At 35.4% G+C, this 21,125-nt stretch overlaps 2 protein-coding genes across 3 annotated transcripts in view; both read right to left on the bottom strand.

Moving 5' to 3' along the window:
- The window catches only part of gucy2cb (guanylate cyclase 2Cb), a 31,442-nt gene extending 20,270 nt beyond the window's left edge, over window positions 1–11,172 (bottom strand). The window contains exons 1-14 of the mRNA XM_067429434.1: window positions 10,980–11,172; window positions 10,632–10,738; window positions 10,475–10,542; window positions 6,050–6,265; window positions 5,830–5,951; window positions 5,602–5,701; window positions 5,312–5,417; window positions 2,875–3,016; window positions 2,686–2,771; window positions 2,466–2,577; window positions 616–697; window positions 392–494; window positions 208–270; window positions 57–128 (exon numbers count right to left, since the gene is read on the bottom strand). Coding sequence (XP_067285535.1) covers window positions 57–128; window positions 208–270; window positions 392–494; window positions 616–697; window positions 2,466–2,577; window positions 2,686–2,771; window positions 2,875–3,016; window positions 5,312–5,417; window positions 5,602–5,701; window positions 5,830–5,951; window positions 6,050–6,265; window positions 10,475–10,542; window positions 10,632–10,738; window positions 10,980–11,172 — 1,572 coding nt within the window. The remainder of the gene's footprint in view (window positions 1–56; window positions 129–207; window positions 271–391; window positions 495–615; window positions 698–2,465; window positions 2,578–2,685; window positions 2,772–2,874; window positions 3,017–5,311; window positions 5,418–5,601; window positions 5,702–5,829; window positions 5,952–6,049; window positions 6,266–10,474; window positions 10,543–10,631; window positions 10,739–10,979) is intronic.
- A 5,584-nt stretch (window positions 11,173–16,756) lies between these two features.
- On the bottom strand, window positions 16,757–20,697 carry csdc2a (cold shock domain containing C2, RNA binding a). 2 transcript variants are annotated; one of them, XM_067429340.1, is made up of 4 exons: window positions 20,483–20,697; window positions 19,683–19,890; window positions 17,457–17,579; window positions 16,757–17,343 (listed from the first exon to the last, which is right to left on the bottom strand). In XM_067429340.1, exons 2-4 carry the CDS (start codon window positions 19,853–19,855, stop codon window positions 17,181–17,183), a joined length of 459 nt encoding a protein of 152 aa, XP_067285441.1. In that variant the 5' UTR covers window positions 19,856–19,890; window positions 20,483–20,697; the 3' UTR covers window positions 16,757–17,180. The 2 variants fall into 2 exon arrangements, with proteins under 2 accessions (XP_067285441.1, XP_067285440.1); XM_067429339.1 differs by having other exon boundaries at window positions 20,473–20,691.
- Window positions 20,698–21,125: the final 428 nt, after the last annotated feature.

Below are 21,125 nucleotides of genomic sequence, written 5' to 3'. Positions count from 1 at the left end.
AAAATGATTCAATGTTAGTGTTTTGTTATCCAGTGAAGAGAATGAAATCCTGCTACCGCGTTCAGCTCTATCCTCTGTTTTTCAGTGAAGTTTCCATCTGTGAGCCTTAACTCCTTAAGGATAACAATCTATAAAGAAAAAAATCTACTTATTAAAAAAACTCAGAGTAATGGAATTGTTTTGGATGAAAGTGAGTATTTACATTACCTTTTTATCATAGCGTGCACGGCGTAGGATGTAGCTACTTTTTTGTGTCGAGTCTTCCTCAATCTAATCAGAACAGACAATGAAATATTCATGCAGTAAAAAATAATAAGCATAAACATTTTAGAACGCATTATTATAAAAGTAAATGAAAGACTTTGGTGCCATTACCATTACCATGCATTACCTTCAGACAGATCATATTCCACTCATTCAACTCCAAAGGGGTAATGAGCTCTGAGGAAATGTGAGACCATCTTTTCTGCAAGTTACGGTAGTATCTATTTTGCCTTTAAAATATATGCAGAAACAACTGTAAATATCTTGATATTGATATGTACTGGTAAAACCAGTCCAGTGGCATTACAAGAGCACAAAGAATAAAAGGGGAAAAAAAATTATTGCTCTAACCAGTAAAAGATGAAGGCAAGTGTACCCATGACCCCCACAACAGCAGTACACAATATGACAATGATGGTGCTGACGTCCAGGCCTAAATAAATATTGAGTTTATTTAAGAAAAAATATAAATATACATAATACATTAAACCATATACAATAAAATAAGCTTGAACATCTGTTAAAACAAAAAACAAAACAAAAAAACAACTGTGTTGTTGTTGCAATATTTTATGTTTAACACACTAAACTTAAATTTACAGTAAAAACCAATCATTTAAATTATTGTTACATGCCAAGTTACTAAAATCAGTTTTCTACCTTTATAATAGTACTAACAACCACCTTAAAATCACAGGTGGTAAAAAGACAAGCTGTGGTAAATACTATAGAAAGTGAACACATAAACAAAAGTAATTTTTTTTAAAGTAATATTGTGTTACACTTGCGCAAGTAACTTATTGTGTTACTTAGTTGCTTTTAATTAATGCATACTTTTGCATTACGTTTTCTCACGTGGGGTCCGTTCTTTGTACGTCACTAACTCAGTTAGATGGATACTAAGGCTTATTTCATGTAAACAGGACGTGTAAGCGGCGTTGATCCTTAAAATTTGTCCTAACCACTGTATACTTTATTGCAAGAGTTCCTTACTGAACCATGGGCAATAATAATTTTAAATAATAACAATAATACTATAAAAATGTATTTGAAAATAATATTATAATGTTGGGTATAAATACTATAGCCACTTGATTAAGATATATTTTTGATAAAATAATTACTTTATAATTTTATTATAATTTTACAACCCGGATGCCCAAACACTACTGACTTTGTGATTAGTCGATAGGTGGAGGGCGGAGCTTCAGGCCAAAACACAACATGTCAACATCAACATCAGTTGAGGGCTACAACAACAACTTTAAATGACAATATCCTGGCTGGACTATACTGTTGTCAGTGATATAAGTATTTGAAATTAACATGATTTCTTAATGTCTAGTGACATATCAGGGCCATTTTATGATTAATTGAAATACATTTCTTACATACAGTTCCTTTAAATAAAAAATTGTCATGTTTAAAAAAACATTTAATTAGTCTATTATAACTTTTATGTTGGTTTGGTCGTTTGGCTGTTTCCAGAAATGTGTTTGTTTTTTGTTTTTTATTTGTCAAGTTTTTCACCATGATGTCATTACGTTGCAGTCTTGCCGCCAGCCAATCGCTGCATTGCTAATCGTAGTTCTGAGTATCGATACATCTGCCCTCTTTGGGAAAACAGTAATCTAAAACAACTTAATCTAGATATTTTAATTCAATCCGCTAATTAGTTTGAAGAACCAAATTAGCCAAAGATCAGTTATCACGATTAGAAGATCTGGGATTGGTCAAATCATCTCAGATGTGATAAGTGAGGTATGAAGAAAAGTCCCCTGGGGTCTTTCAAAAATGCGTTACTTATTTTAATTTTTTATTTATTTAAGTAAAGTAATCAGTTACTTGCAAAAAGTAATCTGATTATGCAACTCGTGTTACTTGTAATGCGTTATCAAACACTGACACAATTATGTTATACAAATACATTAACAACATAAGTTGTAATATAGAAGCCTAATGTACATACCGAATAAGAAAAAAGATAAGAAACATAGTTACGGCTTTTCACTGTCAATTATAAGACGACTTGTTCTTTTTCACTTAAAAAAGTTTTTATTTGACAGTATTTTATTGTAAAATTACATGAAATGTCCCATTAGATCTATTACAGTTTTTCACTGTTCAGAGTAAGGGCACTTCTGTTAACCAAATAAGAGGATTTTACCCTTAAAATTATTATCATTTGATTTTGACTTTACCTTTTAATGGACGGTCTGTAGGTAGACGGAACCGAGGCCAAATGAAGGAAGGATTGTCATCTATTAGCTTTGTTTGGTTGTTGGAAGTGTTGAACTCATAAAGAATGTTGTACTAAAGTACAGAAGAGGTAAGTTTTAATGTCCGATCATCACTCCATAGTTTGCTAAAAGAAAGAAAATCCATTATGTAAATCGAATATGTCTGAAATCTGTGTCATACCTTGCCATCGTCATTGTTAGTGTAGATCAAAGAAAATATCACATCCCTGTCACCATATTCATCCAGCTGATAATCTCCTGCTATGCCTGTGGTTTGGAATATTCAAATCTTAATTATCCTGTGGATCACTAAAGCAACTCCAACATACGAAGCAAAAGCAAAATCCAAAATATGACTGATGTTTTTCACCATTAAAAGACACGTTTCTGAAGTAGTTCATGCTAACAGACTCCATATCCTCAATTTCTGAGAAGCCCATGTTCCAGATGTTCTTCATCACCTGTCTGAACAGCAGCACCGCATCATGATATGCTGCAATATAATCGTTCATCTGCACACAGAACAGCAAGAAGATGAGAGCTGGTACGTCTATAGTAGATGCATAACAGGAAAGCATCAGCATGTGAACATTTTTTACACAATACAAAATGCTTTCCTTTTTGTTATATAAAAATAACATTTAAACAGTCTTGGAAAGTTTTACTTAGCCTACATTATTTATTATAATTTGTCTTTTATATTATAACATTATATCAAATGTTAAATTTCATCATAAAATAGAAATTATTGCAAAGTGCAACTATGACAACCTAAAGAAAAAATTTAATAAATAATAAATGTCTATTTTGTGAAAATTATCTATCTAAAAAGGGATGCCTGTTTTACAGTTGTGGCAAACTTATGCAAAAAGTGTTCAAATACACTTGGGATTGGTAAAATGGTGTACTTTCTTTTTTAAAGTCTTTTATTCTCAACCAATGCTGCATTTATATTGTCAAAAATACAGCAAAAACTGTCAAATATTATTACAGTTAAAAAACTGCTTTCTATTTTAAAGAAAGTGTATGTAAGATTGTGGCCAAAACTGGTACTGCAATCACTTTCAAATGACTGTAGAGTGGGGTGTATCCCATCCCCCCTCCCCCTGACTCGATGTTGCCAGATAGGCAGCTATATCCTCTAGCAGGAATGTTTGTAGCTGCAGCTGTGGTAACTAGAGCAGATTGATTCAATTGAGTAATGGAGTCTCCCAAAACTTGTATATCTAAGTTCACTTAACTTGGTGCTCACGTTCACTGTACTCAAACTGGGTACACCAGAAGTTCAGTACACCATGCTGAGTACAACCAATCAAAACTTCAACATGCATTGTGGCATGGATAAATATGCATCTGATTTGTGACTAATTTCCTTTGAATCTTACTATTTGCTTTTACTTTTGCTGTTTTGTTCTGATATTTTTGTAGCTTGTTTTATGGTCAGAGTTAATCTGTTTATCTGAATTTTTTTTTTTTTTTTGATTGTCACCATTGTAGAGATTCATACACAGATTCTTGATGTCTGTGTATGTCTAACTAAGGCTGTAGATTTAAACATTTTGTGCACAATTTTTTTTTTTTTAATTATCACAACAGTGAATCAGAAATCAGATCTTATGGCTATTATAATTAATATTTCAAAACTACCATAACTGCTTCGACAACCAGAACATTAGACTCTGCACGAGTTAAGGGATTCTGCCATTACATGATAACGTTATCATCATCAGTGAATTAACAACATCACTTGATGATATTTTCTCTTGACTCTTTGTTCCTTCACAAATCTCACAAACACAAAGCAGCCATAGAACTATTAATATTACACAGTCAAGGGTCAAGAACCCAACTAAAGCAAGCACTTATCTCCATATGGTGACTTCCAACGAAACTATTATTTTCATTAAAACAGAAGAACTAAAGTCAGTCTGGTTAGTTCACATATTATTGTTAGGTTTGGTAATTAACTAATTTTTACTTTTACCGATTTTAAGATTGCACACAATGAAAAAGTATCCATCTTTATTTGAATCAGCAACAGACAAGGCAAAAAGGACCACCTTTTGTAAATGTCCTCCAATCAGTGAATTAATTCTCTTGTTGCAAGACAGAACTCCTTGCATGGCCAATCACATCCAAGCAAGACCAGAGTGAGTTATTTTAATTAATTATGATTTTGAGTTCATTGAACTTGAAATCTTAAGTTTATGTATTTTGTAGGCTAATAAGTTATACTAACTTATGTTTCTGAGTTTCTGGACTAAACTAGTAATATTAAGTCAGGATTACTTGATTTGTTTAAGTAAAGACAACATTACACTGTAAAAAAAATGTGTTGGTTTTTGTTGGTTTAACTTAAAAAGTACCTGGTTGCCTTAAAATTTTAAGTTTATTGAAATAAAAAAATTGAGTTGATACAATGAAGGAAATTTGTTTAATAAATAGGAAATCAAAATATTTTTGTATCTGAACCACATTAAAAAAAATGTGATAAATCATGAAAATGGCACTATTTGGCATGTTTCACTGCATCATCAGAAATAAAACACACACAATTACCCAATATGCTTATAAAATATTTTAATAATATTTTACTAAAGGTTGTCGAATCTCAAAAAATGTTCATTGTATTAACTCAAAATTTTAATTTCAATGAACTCAAAATTTTAAGGCAACCAGGTAACTTATTTTCTAAATAATTTTTTACAGTGTAGGGTTTACAGTGTATCAGTAAAAATGTAATTTACAGAATGGTTACAATACAGTGGTTACAATAGGTTTTAACTAAATAAAAACACGGTACCTACCGTGTTGTTACCAGAAGTGTCAATGGTGTATTGTCTTGTGTCAGGCATTGTCAGCACCAGGACGTTTTTCATAGCAGCGTTAGATGACCCATTATAATATCTGTCGCTGTGAGAGAAAGTTAGTATTGTTTCTCAATTGCAATTCGCAGTCTTTCTAGATTTTCTAAATGAGGCTTTTTGAGATAAGTACAATTATATAACTCGGTTAGCTGGACATTAATTTAAGTGAAGACCAGTAGATCATATAGCTCTAGATTAAAGAAAGCAGGAGTTGAAGGTTAATGACTGACTTGTAAAGGTCAATCAGAAAAAAAGCAGTTTCAGCATCAAACTCCCTAGAGCCATTCTTCAGATCCACAATGTCATCAGGTGTCCCACATACAATGAACACTGTAAAATAGAAATAAAGTAACAAAACACACTTTAACGTTTGACTTTTTTAAAATGTTGAACATTTTGACCAGTGATACCAAACTAAAGTAAATTTTCTCTAATATTCAAATAAAATAAGGTCTCACAGTTGCTATCCCGGTTAGTGTTGTTCAGAGCCTCAATGAGATCGCCTTCTTTTCGTATAACCACACTTTTCTTCAAATTAGTGGAAAAGTTGCCTAAAGCAACCTCAAGAGCATTTATGTACCTACAGACAAGACCCAAAATCAGAAAGCCACAAGGGAATATTCCTATTTCCTTCACGAAACTCTTCTGTTGTTCCAAACTACAAGATCACATACTCACCAGAAACAGTCCTCTGTGTTATTCGCTTTCTTGTATATATACGCTGTTTTCCATACAGGCTTGATACGATCTTTGTAATTCCAAAAGTAAGAGAAGAAGCTGGAGATTTTTCTCGCTGGAGGCAGAAGGCGGGTCAGATCTCTCTTGAAGTCACAAGACAATCCAAAGCTTCCTGCTGATATGATGGGCATGTTGAGGTTCAGACCAATCTCCAAACTACAAAAGTGGTCAAAAGAACACATTAGATGTTGAGTAAACTCAGTTTAAAATAGCAAGGAATTTGCCCCAAAAACAACACCCTCTGGAATAGGTTCATTATCTCTCCACTGTAAAAATATTTTTCCTATTGTTATTCCTGTAACTTTGGACAACAGTATCTGCCTGATAAATAAACATAAACATACACTATCCAAATAAGTACACTCATACTGTAGCCTATTATATTGCAAAATATATTATAGCTAGCATATGAAAAATATCCTGGCTCTTCCAAGCATTATAATGGCTTTGACTTGATGGGTCATTTTTTAAGTCCATTAAAGTGCATGCATCTATATCCATCATATAACTGCTCCACACGGCTCTGGGGAGTTAAAGGGTTACTTCAGCGATTTAGCATATGGCTTTGTATCAGTAGAAACCCAGGAGTAAATTCAAATGATCGTGCTTCCCCCCCTCATAACCCCCTGAGACAAAAGATTTATGTATTTCTGGAAAAAGATCCTCCAATGACTCAATATCGTCATTTTGCGTCATCAGAAGATTTTTTTGGCCAGAGGCTAAAGACTACAGCCAATAGAAGGAGCTATTTCCGCATGTTTTCAACCCGTCCATGGGGAGTGGGACTCAGCGCTCGGCTGGGGCAGCTGCGGGGATTCGTGTCAATGGAGCGGTGCGGAGCAAAGTACATAGAAATCTAGCCACACCCTAGCGGCAGCAAATCTAATCTGTTGTGAGTGTCTTCTAGCAACTCTCAATACACTTCTGAGCTGTAAAAGCCAAACTCTGGTCAGGCCAATCACATCGTGTCTAGAGTCGGTGGGCGGGGCTTAACATAATGACGGCCGAGTTGCGTTTGTGTGCTTCTAGTAAACACAGAAACTGGCGAACGGCGGTCTTTCGAAATCAGCTTTGACCGCGACTCTGGAAGACTTTCAAAGAACAGCATTCTGAAGTAATTTTTAAGAAGGGAAGATGTGTTCTGAGTTTTGCCGACCGGATACGACTTAAGTTTAATCTGTCAACTAGCTTCGTTGCTCTGGTTGGTTGTAGCGATATCCAATTGCGTGCACGCCGTGCAGAGGGAGTTTGAAAGACAATCGTTTATCCCGCCCCTCGGATTGAGCCCTGTGAATGGTGGGTTTCCAGACCCAAAATCTTGATGTGGGTCTGGCTTGTCAGGCTAGCTTACAAAGGCATGAACTGAATGAATGTAATCTGACTCCTGCTGCGTTTGTGCCGTGACACTCAATCACCTCACTCACATTATATTGAACAGACACGTTCAGTTTTTAATTGTAGTGTCTGTTCTCTAACTGAACTGATTTTATGAAAATGAACGTGGTGGGCAAGTGATCCAGTAATCCAGTAGCAGTGGCTTTGGGAATGGCCTCGTAGGGCAGCAAAGCAAGTGCATTGTGGGAGTTGTTGTCTTTCATTCCCATGAGACCAAAATACATTTTCTGTCTTTTCTAAGTCTAGAAGGCACCAAATTCAGTTTCTACTACATTAATGACTCAGTTTAAATTAAAAGCTTGCTAAATGCTAAATCATAGCCTGGATGCCAGCCGGACTCAGCCCCGCCCACAACATTTGAGCTCGGGCAGTTTGGTCTGGGCTTGATCCATAGAGGAGTAATTATACCCGGACAGAAACTGTTCAGACCAATGAAATCACCAGGACGGCCTTTGACGATAATGTGCAGATGATAAACAGTAACGTAATCATCCATGTCATCAAAGGCGCTTGGCTGGGGTTGAATTTGTTCTAATCCTAAACTGAGAATTTGTTTGTATATTCATTCACCTTCACTATTTCTCTCTGAAATGATGATCATGTTGGTAACTAACTGTGTTTCCGGTAACACTTTACAATACAGGTGCACTAATATGCATTAATTCATGCTTAACTAATGCACTGATAATAATGAGTTAATGTATTACTAATGGTGAACTAACCCATTTATTAATGATTACTGCATAAGCAACTAATGAAGATTCTACATGATTAATAGATTAAGTAATCATTAAATTGTTATTAGTTAAATGTGTCATAATGTATTAATTCCTAAATAACATATTATATTAACTAATAATTTAAATTAACATGTTTATTACCACAACCGGGCAAAGCCATGCATTTCAACTTCCAGTTGTCTGCTTTAATTAATCATTAGCTAATGATTTACAAAGGTATCATTATGTTATGACTTTACTTGTTGGGGCACATGACTATTAACTAATTGATTAAGTATTATGTAATTGTGGTTATGGGTTTTGAATTAGTTAATAGTCATGTGCCCCAAGATATTCTGACTAGAATTGAATATGACCACGTCAGGCTAGCTATTTAATATCCTTTAATAAAGGCCTTTTGAAGTGAAGTGACGCGTTTGTGTAAGAAAAATTTCCATATTTAAAATTTTATAGACTAAAATAACTATCTTCCGGCAGTCAGTGGTATGCAAGACAACTTGCGCTAAAAAATTAACCCCTGACACAATTTACAGGAGCATCGCAAACATTGACGCTGTGGATAGTTCTGGGCAACAAACTCAAGCCCCTCTTCTCTTATATCAAAATTCTCCACCATTTTTCTGAAAAAATTTCTCATTTTTTAAACTTCTAATTAATGACCTGTGTTTTGTTTTGCTCTATCCTCTATACATTTTAAATATGGATATTTTTCTTACACAAACATGCCACTTTGCTTCAGAAGGCCTTTATTAGGACCCCCCCCCCCCCCCCCCCCTCAAAAACGTCTGATCAAGACTTCAGGGTGAGTAAATCATGAGTGAACTGTCCCTTTAAGCAAAATAATGGGAGACTTCATTTGTGCACCCATTTGCTGAAATAGCAAAAGAAAACAACACAATTTTTTTACAACTTTCCAAAAAGAGCAAAAAATATATAGAAAGATTGATAACAGCAGACAGAAGAGAGAAAACATTACATTTACCATCACTTGAGTTGAAAGTAGTTCAAGTAAACTAGTGAAAGTATTTTTTGAGTGAACTAAATAGAGAGAAATTTAGGCAGAAGTACAATGAAAGTATCTAAAGTAATTTCAGGATGTTTCCTATAATTTAAATGATCAGAATGACAAAGGTTCTAAAAATATTTTCTTATAAAAAATGTTTATGTGGCTGGGGTAAGTTGCACCATCTAGGTATAAACTGACCATATCATCTAGGCCTAACTGAATCAAACCTATGAGAAATTTTAAAAATAATTTCCCTCTGTTAAAAACTAATTTAATAATAAAATTTCCTTCTATAAATAGTCATATTTCTGGGGGTTGATGAATTGAGAAATCAACCTTGAAACATTGAGCTTTTGATATATAAAAGGTCATGTTAATATAAGAATATCCTGTAAGTTTCAGAGCTGAAAACTTCCTTGTTAGTTAAAGAAAAGCTTTTCCAGACACCAGGCTCAGCAAACAATCGTGTTCGTACTTTGACGTAATCGACTGATGAAACACCGCCTCTACAGAATAATAAGCACGTGTAATTCAGTAACTCCGCCCACTGACTCATCGGATCATGCTAGCCAGCAGCAATTTTTAACAGTTTTAGACGCTGTGTGAAGCTTGATATTGTCCCAGGTCAGAAAAACTGTCCACAGTGAAATGGGGCGAGCAAACGAACAATTTTGAATTACATTGTTGTGCTATCCGATTATAATAAACATCAACCATGACTGTTGCCATTTTTATCTGTGGGAAGGGTATGAAAATTCCTCACATCCCCTGCACAGCCTGGAACATGATATTTGTCTCCATGATCTGCCATTTTCACTATCCTCACGTGACGCTTGTTTATCTGCCACTCTCGATGATTCGGTTGCGCAGTTCGGCCTGACTATGAACATGGGTTGGCATATGCAAATGTTGGGGGCGTACATATTCATGATCCCAGCGATTGCGTCACAGTTGGTGTTATGTTGAGAATCACTTATTTTTCTGTGATGTTTTTCATACACGAGATTTACATAAGAAGGAGGAGACAATGGTGTTTGAGACTCACAGTTTGTGATGTCCATGTACTGAACTCTTATTATTTCACTATGGCAAGGTTAATTCATTTTTTCATTCTAGGGCACCTTTAAAGTGGCTTCTTAAGGAGGCATATAGCATGATCTAAAACAAGAAAACAAGTAAATGTACAATACAGACAAAGATCTGTAAAAGCAAAATCTAACATACTCAACCATTTGGAAAGTGGCATAAGTGCAGGTTGGTCCCAGTAGAGCACATCCCTCCTCCCCTGCATTCTACGAAAGAAATCACAATGATAAGTGTGTATACAGTATATATCAGTGTAAATCAGTATATCAGAATAAATAAAATACACAAAACTGACCGCAAGATCGTTTAAAATTTCAACTCCTTCGCAAGCACTACTGGTGCAGCCTTTTTTTAAGTAGTAAATGGTTTGAAACCCCCGGAATTTAACCGTTAAATTCACACCTTGAAAAAGAAGAACAAGAAAAACACTTATCCTTAAACAATTCGAATACCATTCAAACCATAATATTGATTGAAATTTTAAATCTACATGATATAATGTAGATTTTATAACTACATTTTATATTTAAAATTTTTTTTTTTTTTTTTGGTTTACATAACTTTAATTATAGCTTCCCAAGACTGTAATTTCTGTTGATTAGAGGCTCATATTATATAAAATGTTGTTAGAATCATACTTTACCCTCTTTGATATCAGAATCAATAGCCTTCATCACCTCAGGCTTCACAAAATTGATACTCCAGGGCGACACGGCGTCATCCAGTAAAATCACATTCATCAGAAGAGTTCCATTAAAACAAGACTCTTTCATGAAGTGACTTTGCTTTAGAAATGCCCACGATAGACATGCAAATAACCAGATGTGGTAATCCATATTCTATTGTTAAGAAGAAAGATAAAGACGCAGACCAATGTTTAGTTAGAAACGATTTTCATTATGTTCCAGTTCATAGTAGTTTGTGGTTGTCCAGTTTTTTCCCCCCTGAGTTATATCCTGCAGCCTTCATCCTATTTATGAGAATATCCCAAGAATGGAAAATGCAGAGGAACAACTAATAAGGTTGTTTTATCCAAGCTGGTCTTTTGTCCCAGACGGGTGCACTTTCACACTGATCACTTTGCTGTCATCTGAGTGTGTTAATGAACAACATAGTCAGTGGCCGCATCCCAATACCTAGTGAGCTGCCTACAAAGACAGCGTTTATGGGCATTATAGGCAGCATCTTTTTTTCTGTCTAGATAGCCAGTTCACAAGGCTAGCTCACAGTAAATGTCAGAGTGAGAGTTCATGCCTAATATTCTCATAGAGGTGCACTTAAAATACAGTATGTGGGTAAGTAATGACATTGTTATTAAAGCATCTGAAGTAGAAGCTCTAATGTTCTATTAAACACTAGTGTACAGAGAAGATGACTGTGAGAAGAGGAGTGTGAAGGACAAAGGTTGAGCCATAAATCCATCGTCCCGTGATAAATGGATCCGTCATAAAAGCAATCAGAATGAATCACCTGTCCTGTTTGTTTTCCCAAGTGAGAGGAGGATAATACATAAATTAATCCTGATGATGCATGGTATGATTTGTTGTGCGTAAGTTTATTATTTGTATGTCTATATTTTTATTTTAGGTCTATTGACCTATTGAACAAATAAAAAAATGTTTGTTCAGTTTTATTTCATTTTAAAAGTTTAATTTATGCCCAGGACTGTGTACTTACTTGTTGTTGTCCAGATATACAAAAAAAAAAAAAAAATTGTGTTGGTTGTCTTTCTAGGCAGCTCAAACGTAAATAAATACAAACTTTATCATCTTTTTTCTTGTTAAATGTAGGCCTACACTGTAAGAAATTGCTGTTAATTTACAGCTGAAATTCAACAGTATAATCCTGTTAAGTTCAAAAGCAGTACATTAATGTTTTTTTTTGTTTTTGTCAAATGACGTAGACAAAATATAACGGCATTTTACCGTATTTATTAGTTGAAGGAAAAAAAACATTACTATCCAGTATTTTTGAAAACTGCTGAGCACGCATGGACTTTCATCCGCCATCATACTGTTAATAGGTGAGTTTTGCACGATATCGTAGACAAAATACATTACATTTGCTACAGCAACTAACCTGTATTGTGGATATTGGAAGTGAAATTATCTTTTATTTGTTCTTTTCAGAGACTCGCCAGAGTTTCGAGTCTCTCGAAACTCTTTTCAGAGATGCAACATCTTGGATAGGATTTCTGACTCGGATTATATTATTCCCAGTTACAGGGTGAGTTACATGAGATAATAATTCTTCTGCATCTATTTTATTTTATTTAATCCAAACACTGTTGCATTGAAATCATATTGATGAATCTGTAGCGCGCTGAAAAGAAAGGTTGTTTACTAACTGGCTAGCTTGCTTTTCTGTAATCTGCGAAACCTCTAGAGTTAGAAAAAAAACTTAATTTCGATGTCATTGTGATTGCAAACTTGGGTAAGCATGTTCTAATATGCACATCTTTATTCTTAGGTGCATTTATTGTAGTACTGTTGTGCTTTTATTCCGGTTATATTTTTTTCATCAATCCAAGTTGGTTTTGAAGTTAAATGATATAGTACTTATTAAAAGTAATTCTTATTCGTAGTTTTGGTATTGCTTTGTACAGTAATGCTGCTTTGGCCAGCATAGTATTCTTAAGGCCATTTTATTTTGTTGGATATATTTTTGGCTGATATTTTTTTCCAGACTTGTCAGCATGTTTTCATGTCAGTTCTGTGGACATCAATGTAGTACTACAGCATATTAATATTAATAAATCAAATTTAAGCAACATAATTTCACAATACAAAATCTATAGGCCTACACATTTACACTTAAAGGTCTGTACTTACCAGTCTATGTTGAAATGCATTTATGTTAGAAGGACAGGACTCTGTGACTGTTTTAATTTATAGCTTTCCATGCATTAATTTGCAATTGGCAATGTCAAATTAATGTTATGTCAGTGCTGAAATTGTTTTTACTTTTTTAAGGTACAGGTAAAACACCAGGAAGCAGTATCCAGCAGTGGATGATCAGCCTTGAGGAGCACATCATTTGCGAGGGCATCCAACCGTCTTTCCTGTCTGGGCTTGCAGCTCTTTTCTCTACTTACTACAATCTCAATCTTCAGTACCAAGCTGAAGCCGCATGCACACTGGAATTCATTCAAAGGTCAGATATTTGGATGCATACATTAAATTTACTTCAGATTTTATTTGTATATCTCTTATTAAAATACATATAGATTTAAAGCCGCTTTACAGAAAATGTGTTTATTTAAACACTTGGCCCTAATAAACAGAGAATATAGCATCAAATAGATATATTTCCTATCAAATATTTGAGCCCTATTACGTAAACATAAGTGACTGTCAAGGAAATAAAATGTCCATCGGTGGTGAGGTTGAAACCTTGCAAGGAAGCAGACTCATCCAGTACCCATCTTTTGTTGCCATTAAAATGCTGACCATGTGCATTTGTTACAATTTTTTCAGTCAAGATGTTATGTCAGTGTTTGAACAAAGAGATATCTTTAATCTAGACTGAAACACATCATTCAGCCCAAAAGAGTGCTGGAGCTTGTTAAGAGAATTTTCTTTCCTGACAATGTAAAGCAAAGTGTTCTTAATACAAGAATAGACTTACTATATTTATATATGCTATATTCATATGTTCCCCATGAGTAATTTTTTCCCCCTCCACACTAATTCTAAACACACACATTTGTTTTGCAGGCGGGTCATTGGGATAAATCCGGAAAAGGGCACCAAGGCCGGAGGATTCATTTCAAAACGGACGGGGAAGGTCACTCAGAAAAAGAAAACCGTGAACCCTCGTGTCTCCAGTCTGCTTAAAAAATTGATGGATTTTGAGTGGGACTTTATCTAAGTATTACACACCACAGACCCCACACACATCTCACACATGCATCACACATATGCGCATCTCATGCACACTCACATCGCACACATCGGACACGCATCACGCACACACACACACACACACGCACGCACGCACGCACATGTCGCACGCACGCACACACACACACACACACTCTGTTTTCTCAGGTATTCAGTAATTCTTATTCACTTACAAACATTTACTCAGTTGTTTTATAATTTGTTCACTTAATCTCTGTGTCCTGAGTTCATTTTTTGGACAGCCTGTATGACTTGAACAGCCAGAATAATTTGTTAAAAACTTGTTAAAGCAGTTGATTTTACATTAACAAATGTAATAATTTTGTTTAACCTTTTGCTTTCATTTTGTACAAATGTCAGAATTCGATTAGGGGAATATTTTAAGTTTATTTCTGTATAACCAATTCTTCCCCATACATTTTCATTTCTTTTCCTAAGAAAGTTATTCAAAAGTTTAATAAAACAAGACATGTTTTCAAACAATACTTTAAAGCTGCTTTCCTTCTGTTACATTTTTAAGTCACTGTTTCAAAAAGTACACACTGTACACTTATACTTACATATACACACTGTAGTAAAACATGGTATTTTGTAGTAAGACTGTTAGGGGCAATTTGCTAAATCACACTGTTTAGAAAATAAATAATATGTATATATATATATATATATATATATATATATATATATATATATATATATATATATATATATATATATATATATATATATATATATATATATATATATATAATATACTTTGAATGTAGAAACAGCATTATGCTGTATTTGCAAAAACAGTCTCCAACTGTAAATTTCACCAACAGTAAGATACAGTTAATTTTACAGTGCCTTGCTGGCAACCGTGCTGCCAGTTCTTTACTGTTTTTTTATAAACAGTAGGTCACTGTAATTTTAATTAACAGTTAAACACTGTTAATTTTACAGTGCCTAGCTGGCAACCGTGCTGCCAGTTCTTTACTGTTTTTTAACGGGAAAATTTTTTACAGTGTAGTTGACAGGTGCTTTCCCTCAGTAATGATTTATCATATCAAACAATAGTCTGCGCTTCATATATTTATGGTTCAGTTTCATTTATGACTTTTGAGAAAACTCTGAGAAGTAAATCTTATTTTAATCTCGATCAAAAGACGTAAGCCGTCATCATACAGTAGATCATAAGTCATCTGTAGTTTTTCCCCCTCAGCTGTTATCTCTTCTGTAGCTAACTTTAATTCACTGCACATAAATACATGTATGATTATTATATACAGTGAGTGAGTAGTTATTTCTTGTAAAATTGCTCCATACCTAGCTGCTGGTTTATGAGCTGATGGTGCAATATAACATAAGTATGATGTAATAAATGTATGATGATGTCAAATGGGTAAATAAAAGTGTGCTATCCTTTTATAGGTTTCTTTTGTATTGCATTCCGTTTATTGTTTTCCTCACTGCAGTCCTCATGTTTTACGTGTAGCACAGTTCACATAATGTTTTTATAACGAGATTTCCTGCTAAATTTCTTCCTTATCAGTTCAAAGATTTTCACATTAATGCAATCTCTAGTTTTCATGATGCACTGCTCCCTCTAATGGACATCTGTACACATATCACCTAGTAAAAAACAGCTCTTTTATCTCTTCTTCCAATAGATGGCCCTACATCACATCTCAACACATTTATTGAATTTCTATATTTTGACATTTGTTAAAGGGATAGTTCACTTTAAAATGTAAATTCTGTCATCCTTTACTCACCCTCAAGTTGTTTCAAACCTGTATGAGTTTCTTTCTTCAGCTGAACACAAGGGAAGATATTTTGAAGAATGTCAGTAACCAAACAGTTAACTGGAGCCATTGAGTATTTTTTTTTCCTACTATGGAAGTCAATGGCTCCAGTTAACTGTTTGATTACTGACATTCTTCAAAATATCTCTCTGAAGAAAGAAATTCATACAGGTTTGAAACAACTTGAGGGTGAGTAAAGGATGACAGAAATTTTATTTTAAAGTGAACTATCCCTTTAAGTCTTAAATGCAAACGGTTTTGACACTGGATGATAGTGTAATGTGCATTTCATTTTTCATAGGCCAGTATTTATGTATATTTGATACACAGTAAACATTTTATTTTCAATTATTTATTCAATACATAATATTGTATTTAATTCCTAGTTATGCATATACTTTTGTATTTGAGATAAATTATACATCTACATAATCTGAGTGCAATTTAAAAATCTTTCCTGGAAAAACTAGAAGTAAAAGAATAATCTCAAAATGTACACTTTGTGATAATAACACAGCATTGAATGATTGTTATTTCAATTTTATTACAATTATCATAAGAAGCATTATTTGTGAAAATAACACTGCATTGAATGATCATGTTATTTCAATTTTATTACAATTATCATAAGAAGCATTGTTCTTAAAATGAACTACTGTAAATTTTGTGATTTTTAGCTTTCTTACAGAAAACTAATACCAGTTTTATTAATTACAATTAAAGAAATTAAATTTCCTTTGATATGCATTAATTTATTTTAAGAAATCAGTTTTACATAAATGACTTGAACATACACAGCACGATGAAATCAAATGCCTCTGTACATAAAATGAAAATAAATACATAATTAAGTACATGTAAATGACAAATATTCAAAACAAGGGCAACACTGCTGCTCACAGTTATGTTATGTTCTGCCAATGCTATATCAAAGCTCAGCTGACTTGCATCCCAAACCATTTTCCAAACAGACCTCTGACTTATTCCAAACTTCCTGTTGCTTATTTGCCAGGCTGGAGAAAACAACAGTTGCATAACCCTAATTACTATTCCATCCCTATCCTACTTACACACAACACCATTTTACACCAGCATGAGCACATTGAGTTAAATCCATTCCTCTCTTTATTCTTCTGTTGGGCTTGAATGTGTGAGCTAGGAGCTGATAACTTGCCCAGACCAGGTCTCGTGCTTCCTTCCGGAAGAAAGGTTGGTGATGACCACCTCAACAGCTTGGAACTTTAAGTTCTTGGGAGGAACAGGACACACTTTGTAGGTCACCTCATCCCCCTCCATTGGCACATATTCACCCTCAATACTAGATAAAAAAGAGAATTTTGGTTTAAAAAAATAAGCTTTAAAAATATATTCTAAAACTACTAGATTATTTATATTGTGTATTTCTAAAATTATATTTATATATTCACTTACTCTGAGATGTGAACAAATATGTCTTCTCCTCCATGGGAGGGGCGAATGAATCCATGACCTTGTGACCTCGAGAAGTTCTTGCAAATGCCCTTGAAGACAGGTCCAGATTTGGCTCTCACCGATCTGACAAAACACCAGAGTAAAGAGGCTCTATAATCAGCTAACATGATAAGAAAAGAAAAGCAAAGCATCTCTTTATGTTTTGTTGAAATGAACACAACAATATATGGTGCACCTTTATTATTTCTTTCAATACATCCACATATTATTTATACAAACTAAATACAATAACAATTATTTTGATACATTTCATTGTCTGTGTCAGGTTTATGTTTAGTCATTATCATGTGTATTTAAGCCCCAAGTTTAATTCTGTCCAATGTCTTGTATTGTCCAAAGCAGTTATGTTTTTGTACTCCTGCAATTCCTGTTTTTTGGATTCTTTGCTTTGTTTATTAATAGAGTTAAATGGCTGATATTAACATCTACCTCACTCTGCACCTTTATCTTCATCTGCCTAGCCCAACGTGACAGAATATAGGACCTGAAAAAGGATTATGGATCTTACAGCTATTCACCTCCTCCTCCTTACCAAGGATGACCGTTGCCTCGAGGACCACACCAGTGAGTTGCTAGACAAGGCTTTGGACTGGATTACATGATCAAATAACTTGTTACCCTGCCTGTTGATGGTCCTCAAGGGAAATGGATAGACTTTGTTGAATTATTTTATTTGAAGAGTTCCTCTTTTACGTTCCTTGTGAACGTTTATCCTGGTTCACCATGGGTCAGGGGGAGGAGGAATTTGCCAGCCACTTGACCATCCTGCTCACCTCGGACCCAGAGCTCACCCAGCTTGCCATGCCTGCCACAAACAGTGAGCCAGAGCCCGTTGCAGAAAGAAATCCTGAGCCCGTGCCCACCACGAGGTCTGAGCAAGAGTATGTCCCAAAAGCCGTGCCAGTAACCAAGTCCGTCTAGGTGCAAGAGCCGCCACCAACTTCCATTCCTGTGCTGTCTCCGTCACTACTGGTTCCACCTAGTCTCCTGTCTCTTTCGTTGCCCACTCAGCGTCCCTCCCCCTTATCCTCCAGCTCATCACCTTTATTTCTGCTGGCTCCCTTCAGCTCCTCTGCTCTGCTATGGTGGCTCCACCCACGTTCTGCCTCAGCCAGCTCCCTCAACTCCGCCATGCTTCTATGCTCTGCCTTGTATTTCCCGGTTTCTAGCCCCACCATGGTGTAAGGATCCCCCAGCTACACTTCAGGCATCTGAGGACATAACTCCATCTAGGCTTGTTGACCCATAGGCTCCATCTTGGCTCCATGCTCTCTTGTCTCCCCCATGGACCATCTTCCCACTTGCTTCACCAGGCTCCTTCATCCCTCCACCTCCACCTTAGTCAGTCGTCACAATGGCTTCTCCACAGGCTTCCAGCTGCACCCAGCCTTTCACCCCTTCACCTCCATCTGTCTCTGCCTTCCCTCTGGCTCCATTGTTGTCCTCTTATCTTCCAAGCCCCTGTCCCTGCCTCAATCCCACAAGCTGTCAGCTCCGCATTTGCCCTCCAGACTACCTGGATGTTACCCAAATGTCACCCGGTGACTTCGGCAGCACCCTATACTCCACCTCTCCTGGCTCTAACTCAGTCATTTGGAATCCTAGCTCCACCTTGGGTCCCCCCTACTTTGGTTCCAATGCCTCGTCATGGCTCTGGTCTGGATCACTACATGGCTTCTCCCTCCACCGACTCCCCCAACATGGCAGACTTTTAGCCAATGCAAAAAATGTTTAACTAATGTATTTCTTCTGCTTTGGACAATAATAATTCACTATATTACAACAATAAAAACCAAAAATGCATTAAATTTTATGATATAATAATCATGTCATTAAATATGAAATATTTAAAAATATAATAATGTGAATATTTAGATTTATAAATATTAATTGCATTGATTAAGTCTTAAAGGTCACAAAATGTATTTTAATTATTTCATTTTATTTATTTATTTAGCTTTGAGATCTATATATTGATTAAAATATGTTCCTTCACTCTTTTTTCACTAGACCTAATAATGATGAACAAAGTAGAAAAGTGCCAACACTGGTAAATACATAAACAACATTAAAAAGACAAAATTAAAAAATCTTTCCAAATTGTTTTTTCACTACCTTTACACAAAATATATGAAAAATCTTTACTCTGTTAGCATAGGTACTCACGCTGAATAGGTGCGTGTGCGTTTGGTTGGCAGTGGACTAAGAGGTTCCCCTGTCTGAGGCGGTTTTCTCTCGACATTACTGCCTTCCCTCAGGAAAGGTAATGAAAGTGAAACAGGTGTATGTGGGCAGTGCAGTTTTCGATCAGATGTAGATGTGCTATCTGAATCAGCCATTGGTGTGAAGTTCACTGGTGATGAAGATGAGGCCTCTATGGTTTGAAAACAAGGGTTAAATCAGCGAGAAAAATAAATAAATATATCCACACACACACACACACACACACATATATATATATATATATATATATATATATATATATATATATATATATATATATATATATATATATATATATACGAAGTTATTTGATCTGCTTTTACTGTACGTGTTGTGTTGTGTGCACTCAAATCTGGGTGCAGCAGCTGCATCAGGACCACAGATCTTATTACTTGGGGAGACAGCTTTCCTTCATCAAACTGTTTGCTTTTCATTGTTTTTCAATGCACCACTGGTTTCTGCCAGTCTAAGAAAGGCCAAGCATCAGTGTACCGCAGAATCCATATCAGACTAATCGACATTGACTGTGATTAAACTGCGAGTACGTGTTTTACGCATAGGTTTTACTACCACATTATGAACCTGCGCACAACAATGCAGGTTGTTGACAAACGTCGAGAAATTATTTTCAGCCTCTAAAGTGCACAGCATACGACAACATAACAGTAGGCGTATTCAATCAAAGGCAATATACGGATAGGAGAATACAATAGGATAATGATGAAATTCTTACCGTACTGTACGTTATAGTGGATATCAATCTGTCGGTTGATATCTCGAGCGCTGCAGAAACAAATATATCTACATAGCTACACCAGAGTCCACTATTAAATGCTATCATTCGTGATCCACATATTCGACTCAATGGACCCCTGCGTAACACACAATAAACGAGGTTACGGGTGGAGACATCCCATCCAAATTGAACGCAAGACGCGACGCGACAAAACAAAAACGCTCCAATTATAATCAACGACACTACAACTGCAAGCGGCAGAATCCTGACGTCAGCCTTCAGTCGTCCAATCAGAGGGCTCGCATTGCGCGTCCTAGTTTTGACGCGTCGCGTTGTAGATGTGATGCTTTATATAGATCGTTATTCATGTTTCTTCATTGTATTGCGATAATTAGTCAATCAAAGGGCTTTAAAGACCAATACTTTAAAAGATTGAGGGACTAAGAAGAATTGTATCACTTATAATCAGTACAAAAATGTGATATATCTATTTTTTTTAACGTTCTGTTATATACCAATGGACTGAGGTTCATGGGCCAGCAAGGATAGTGGGTCCAAGGAAAAGTTTAGAGAAAAACAGTATAAAGGGGAAAAGAAAAAAAATATTATAATTAAACTGGAGGGGGGGGGGATACACTATTATGTATAAT

The sequence above is a fragment of the Pseudorasbora parva genome, chromosome 21, assembly GCF_024679245.1.
Source record: "Pseudorasbora parva isolate DD20220531a chromosome 21, ASM2467924v1, whole genome shotgun sequence".
In the NCBI taxonomy this organism is placed as follows: Eukaryota; Metazoa; Chordata; class Actinopteri; order Cypriniformes; family Gobionidae; genus Pseudorasbora; species Pseudorasbora parva.
This window is presented reverse-complemented; position numbering and strand designations above follow the sequence as displayed.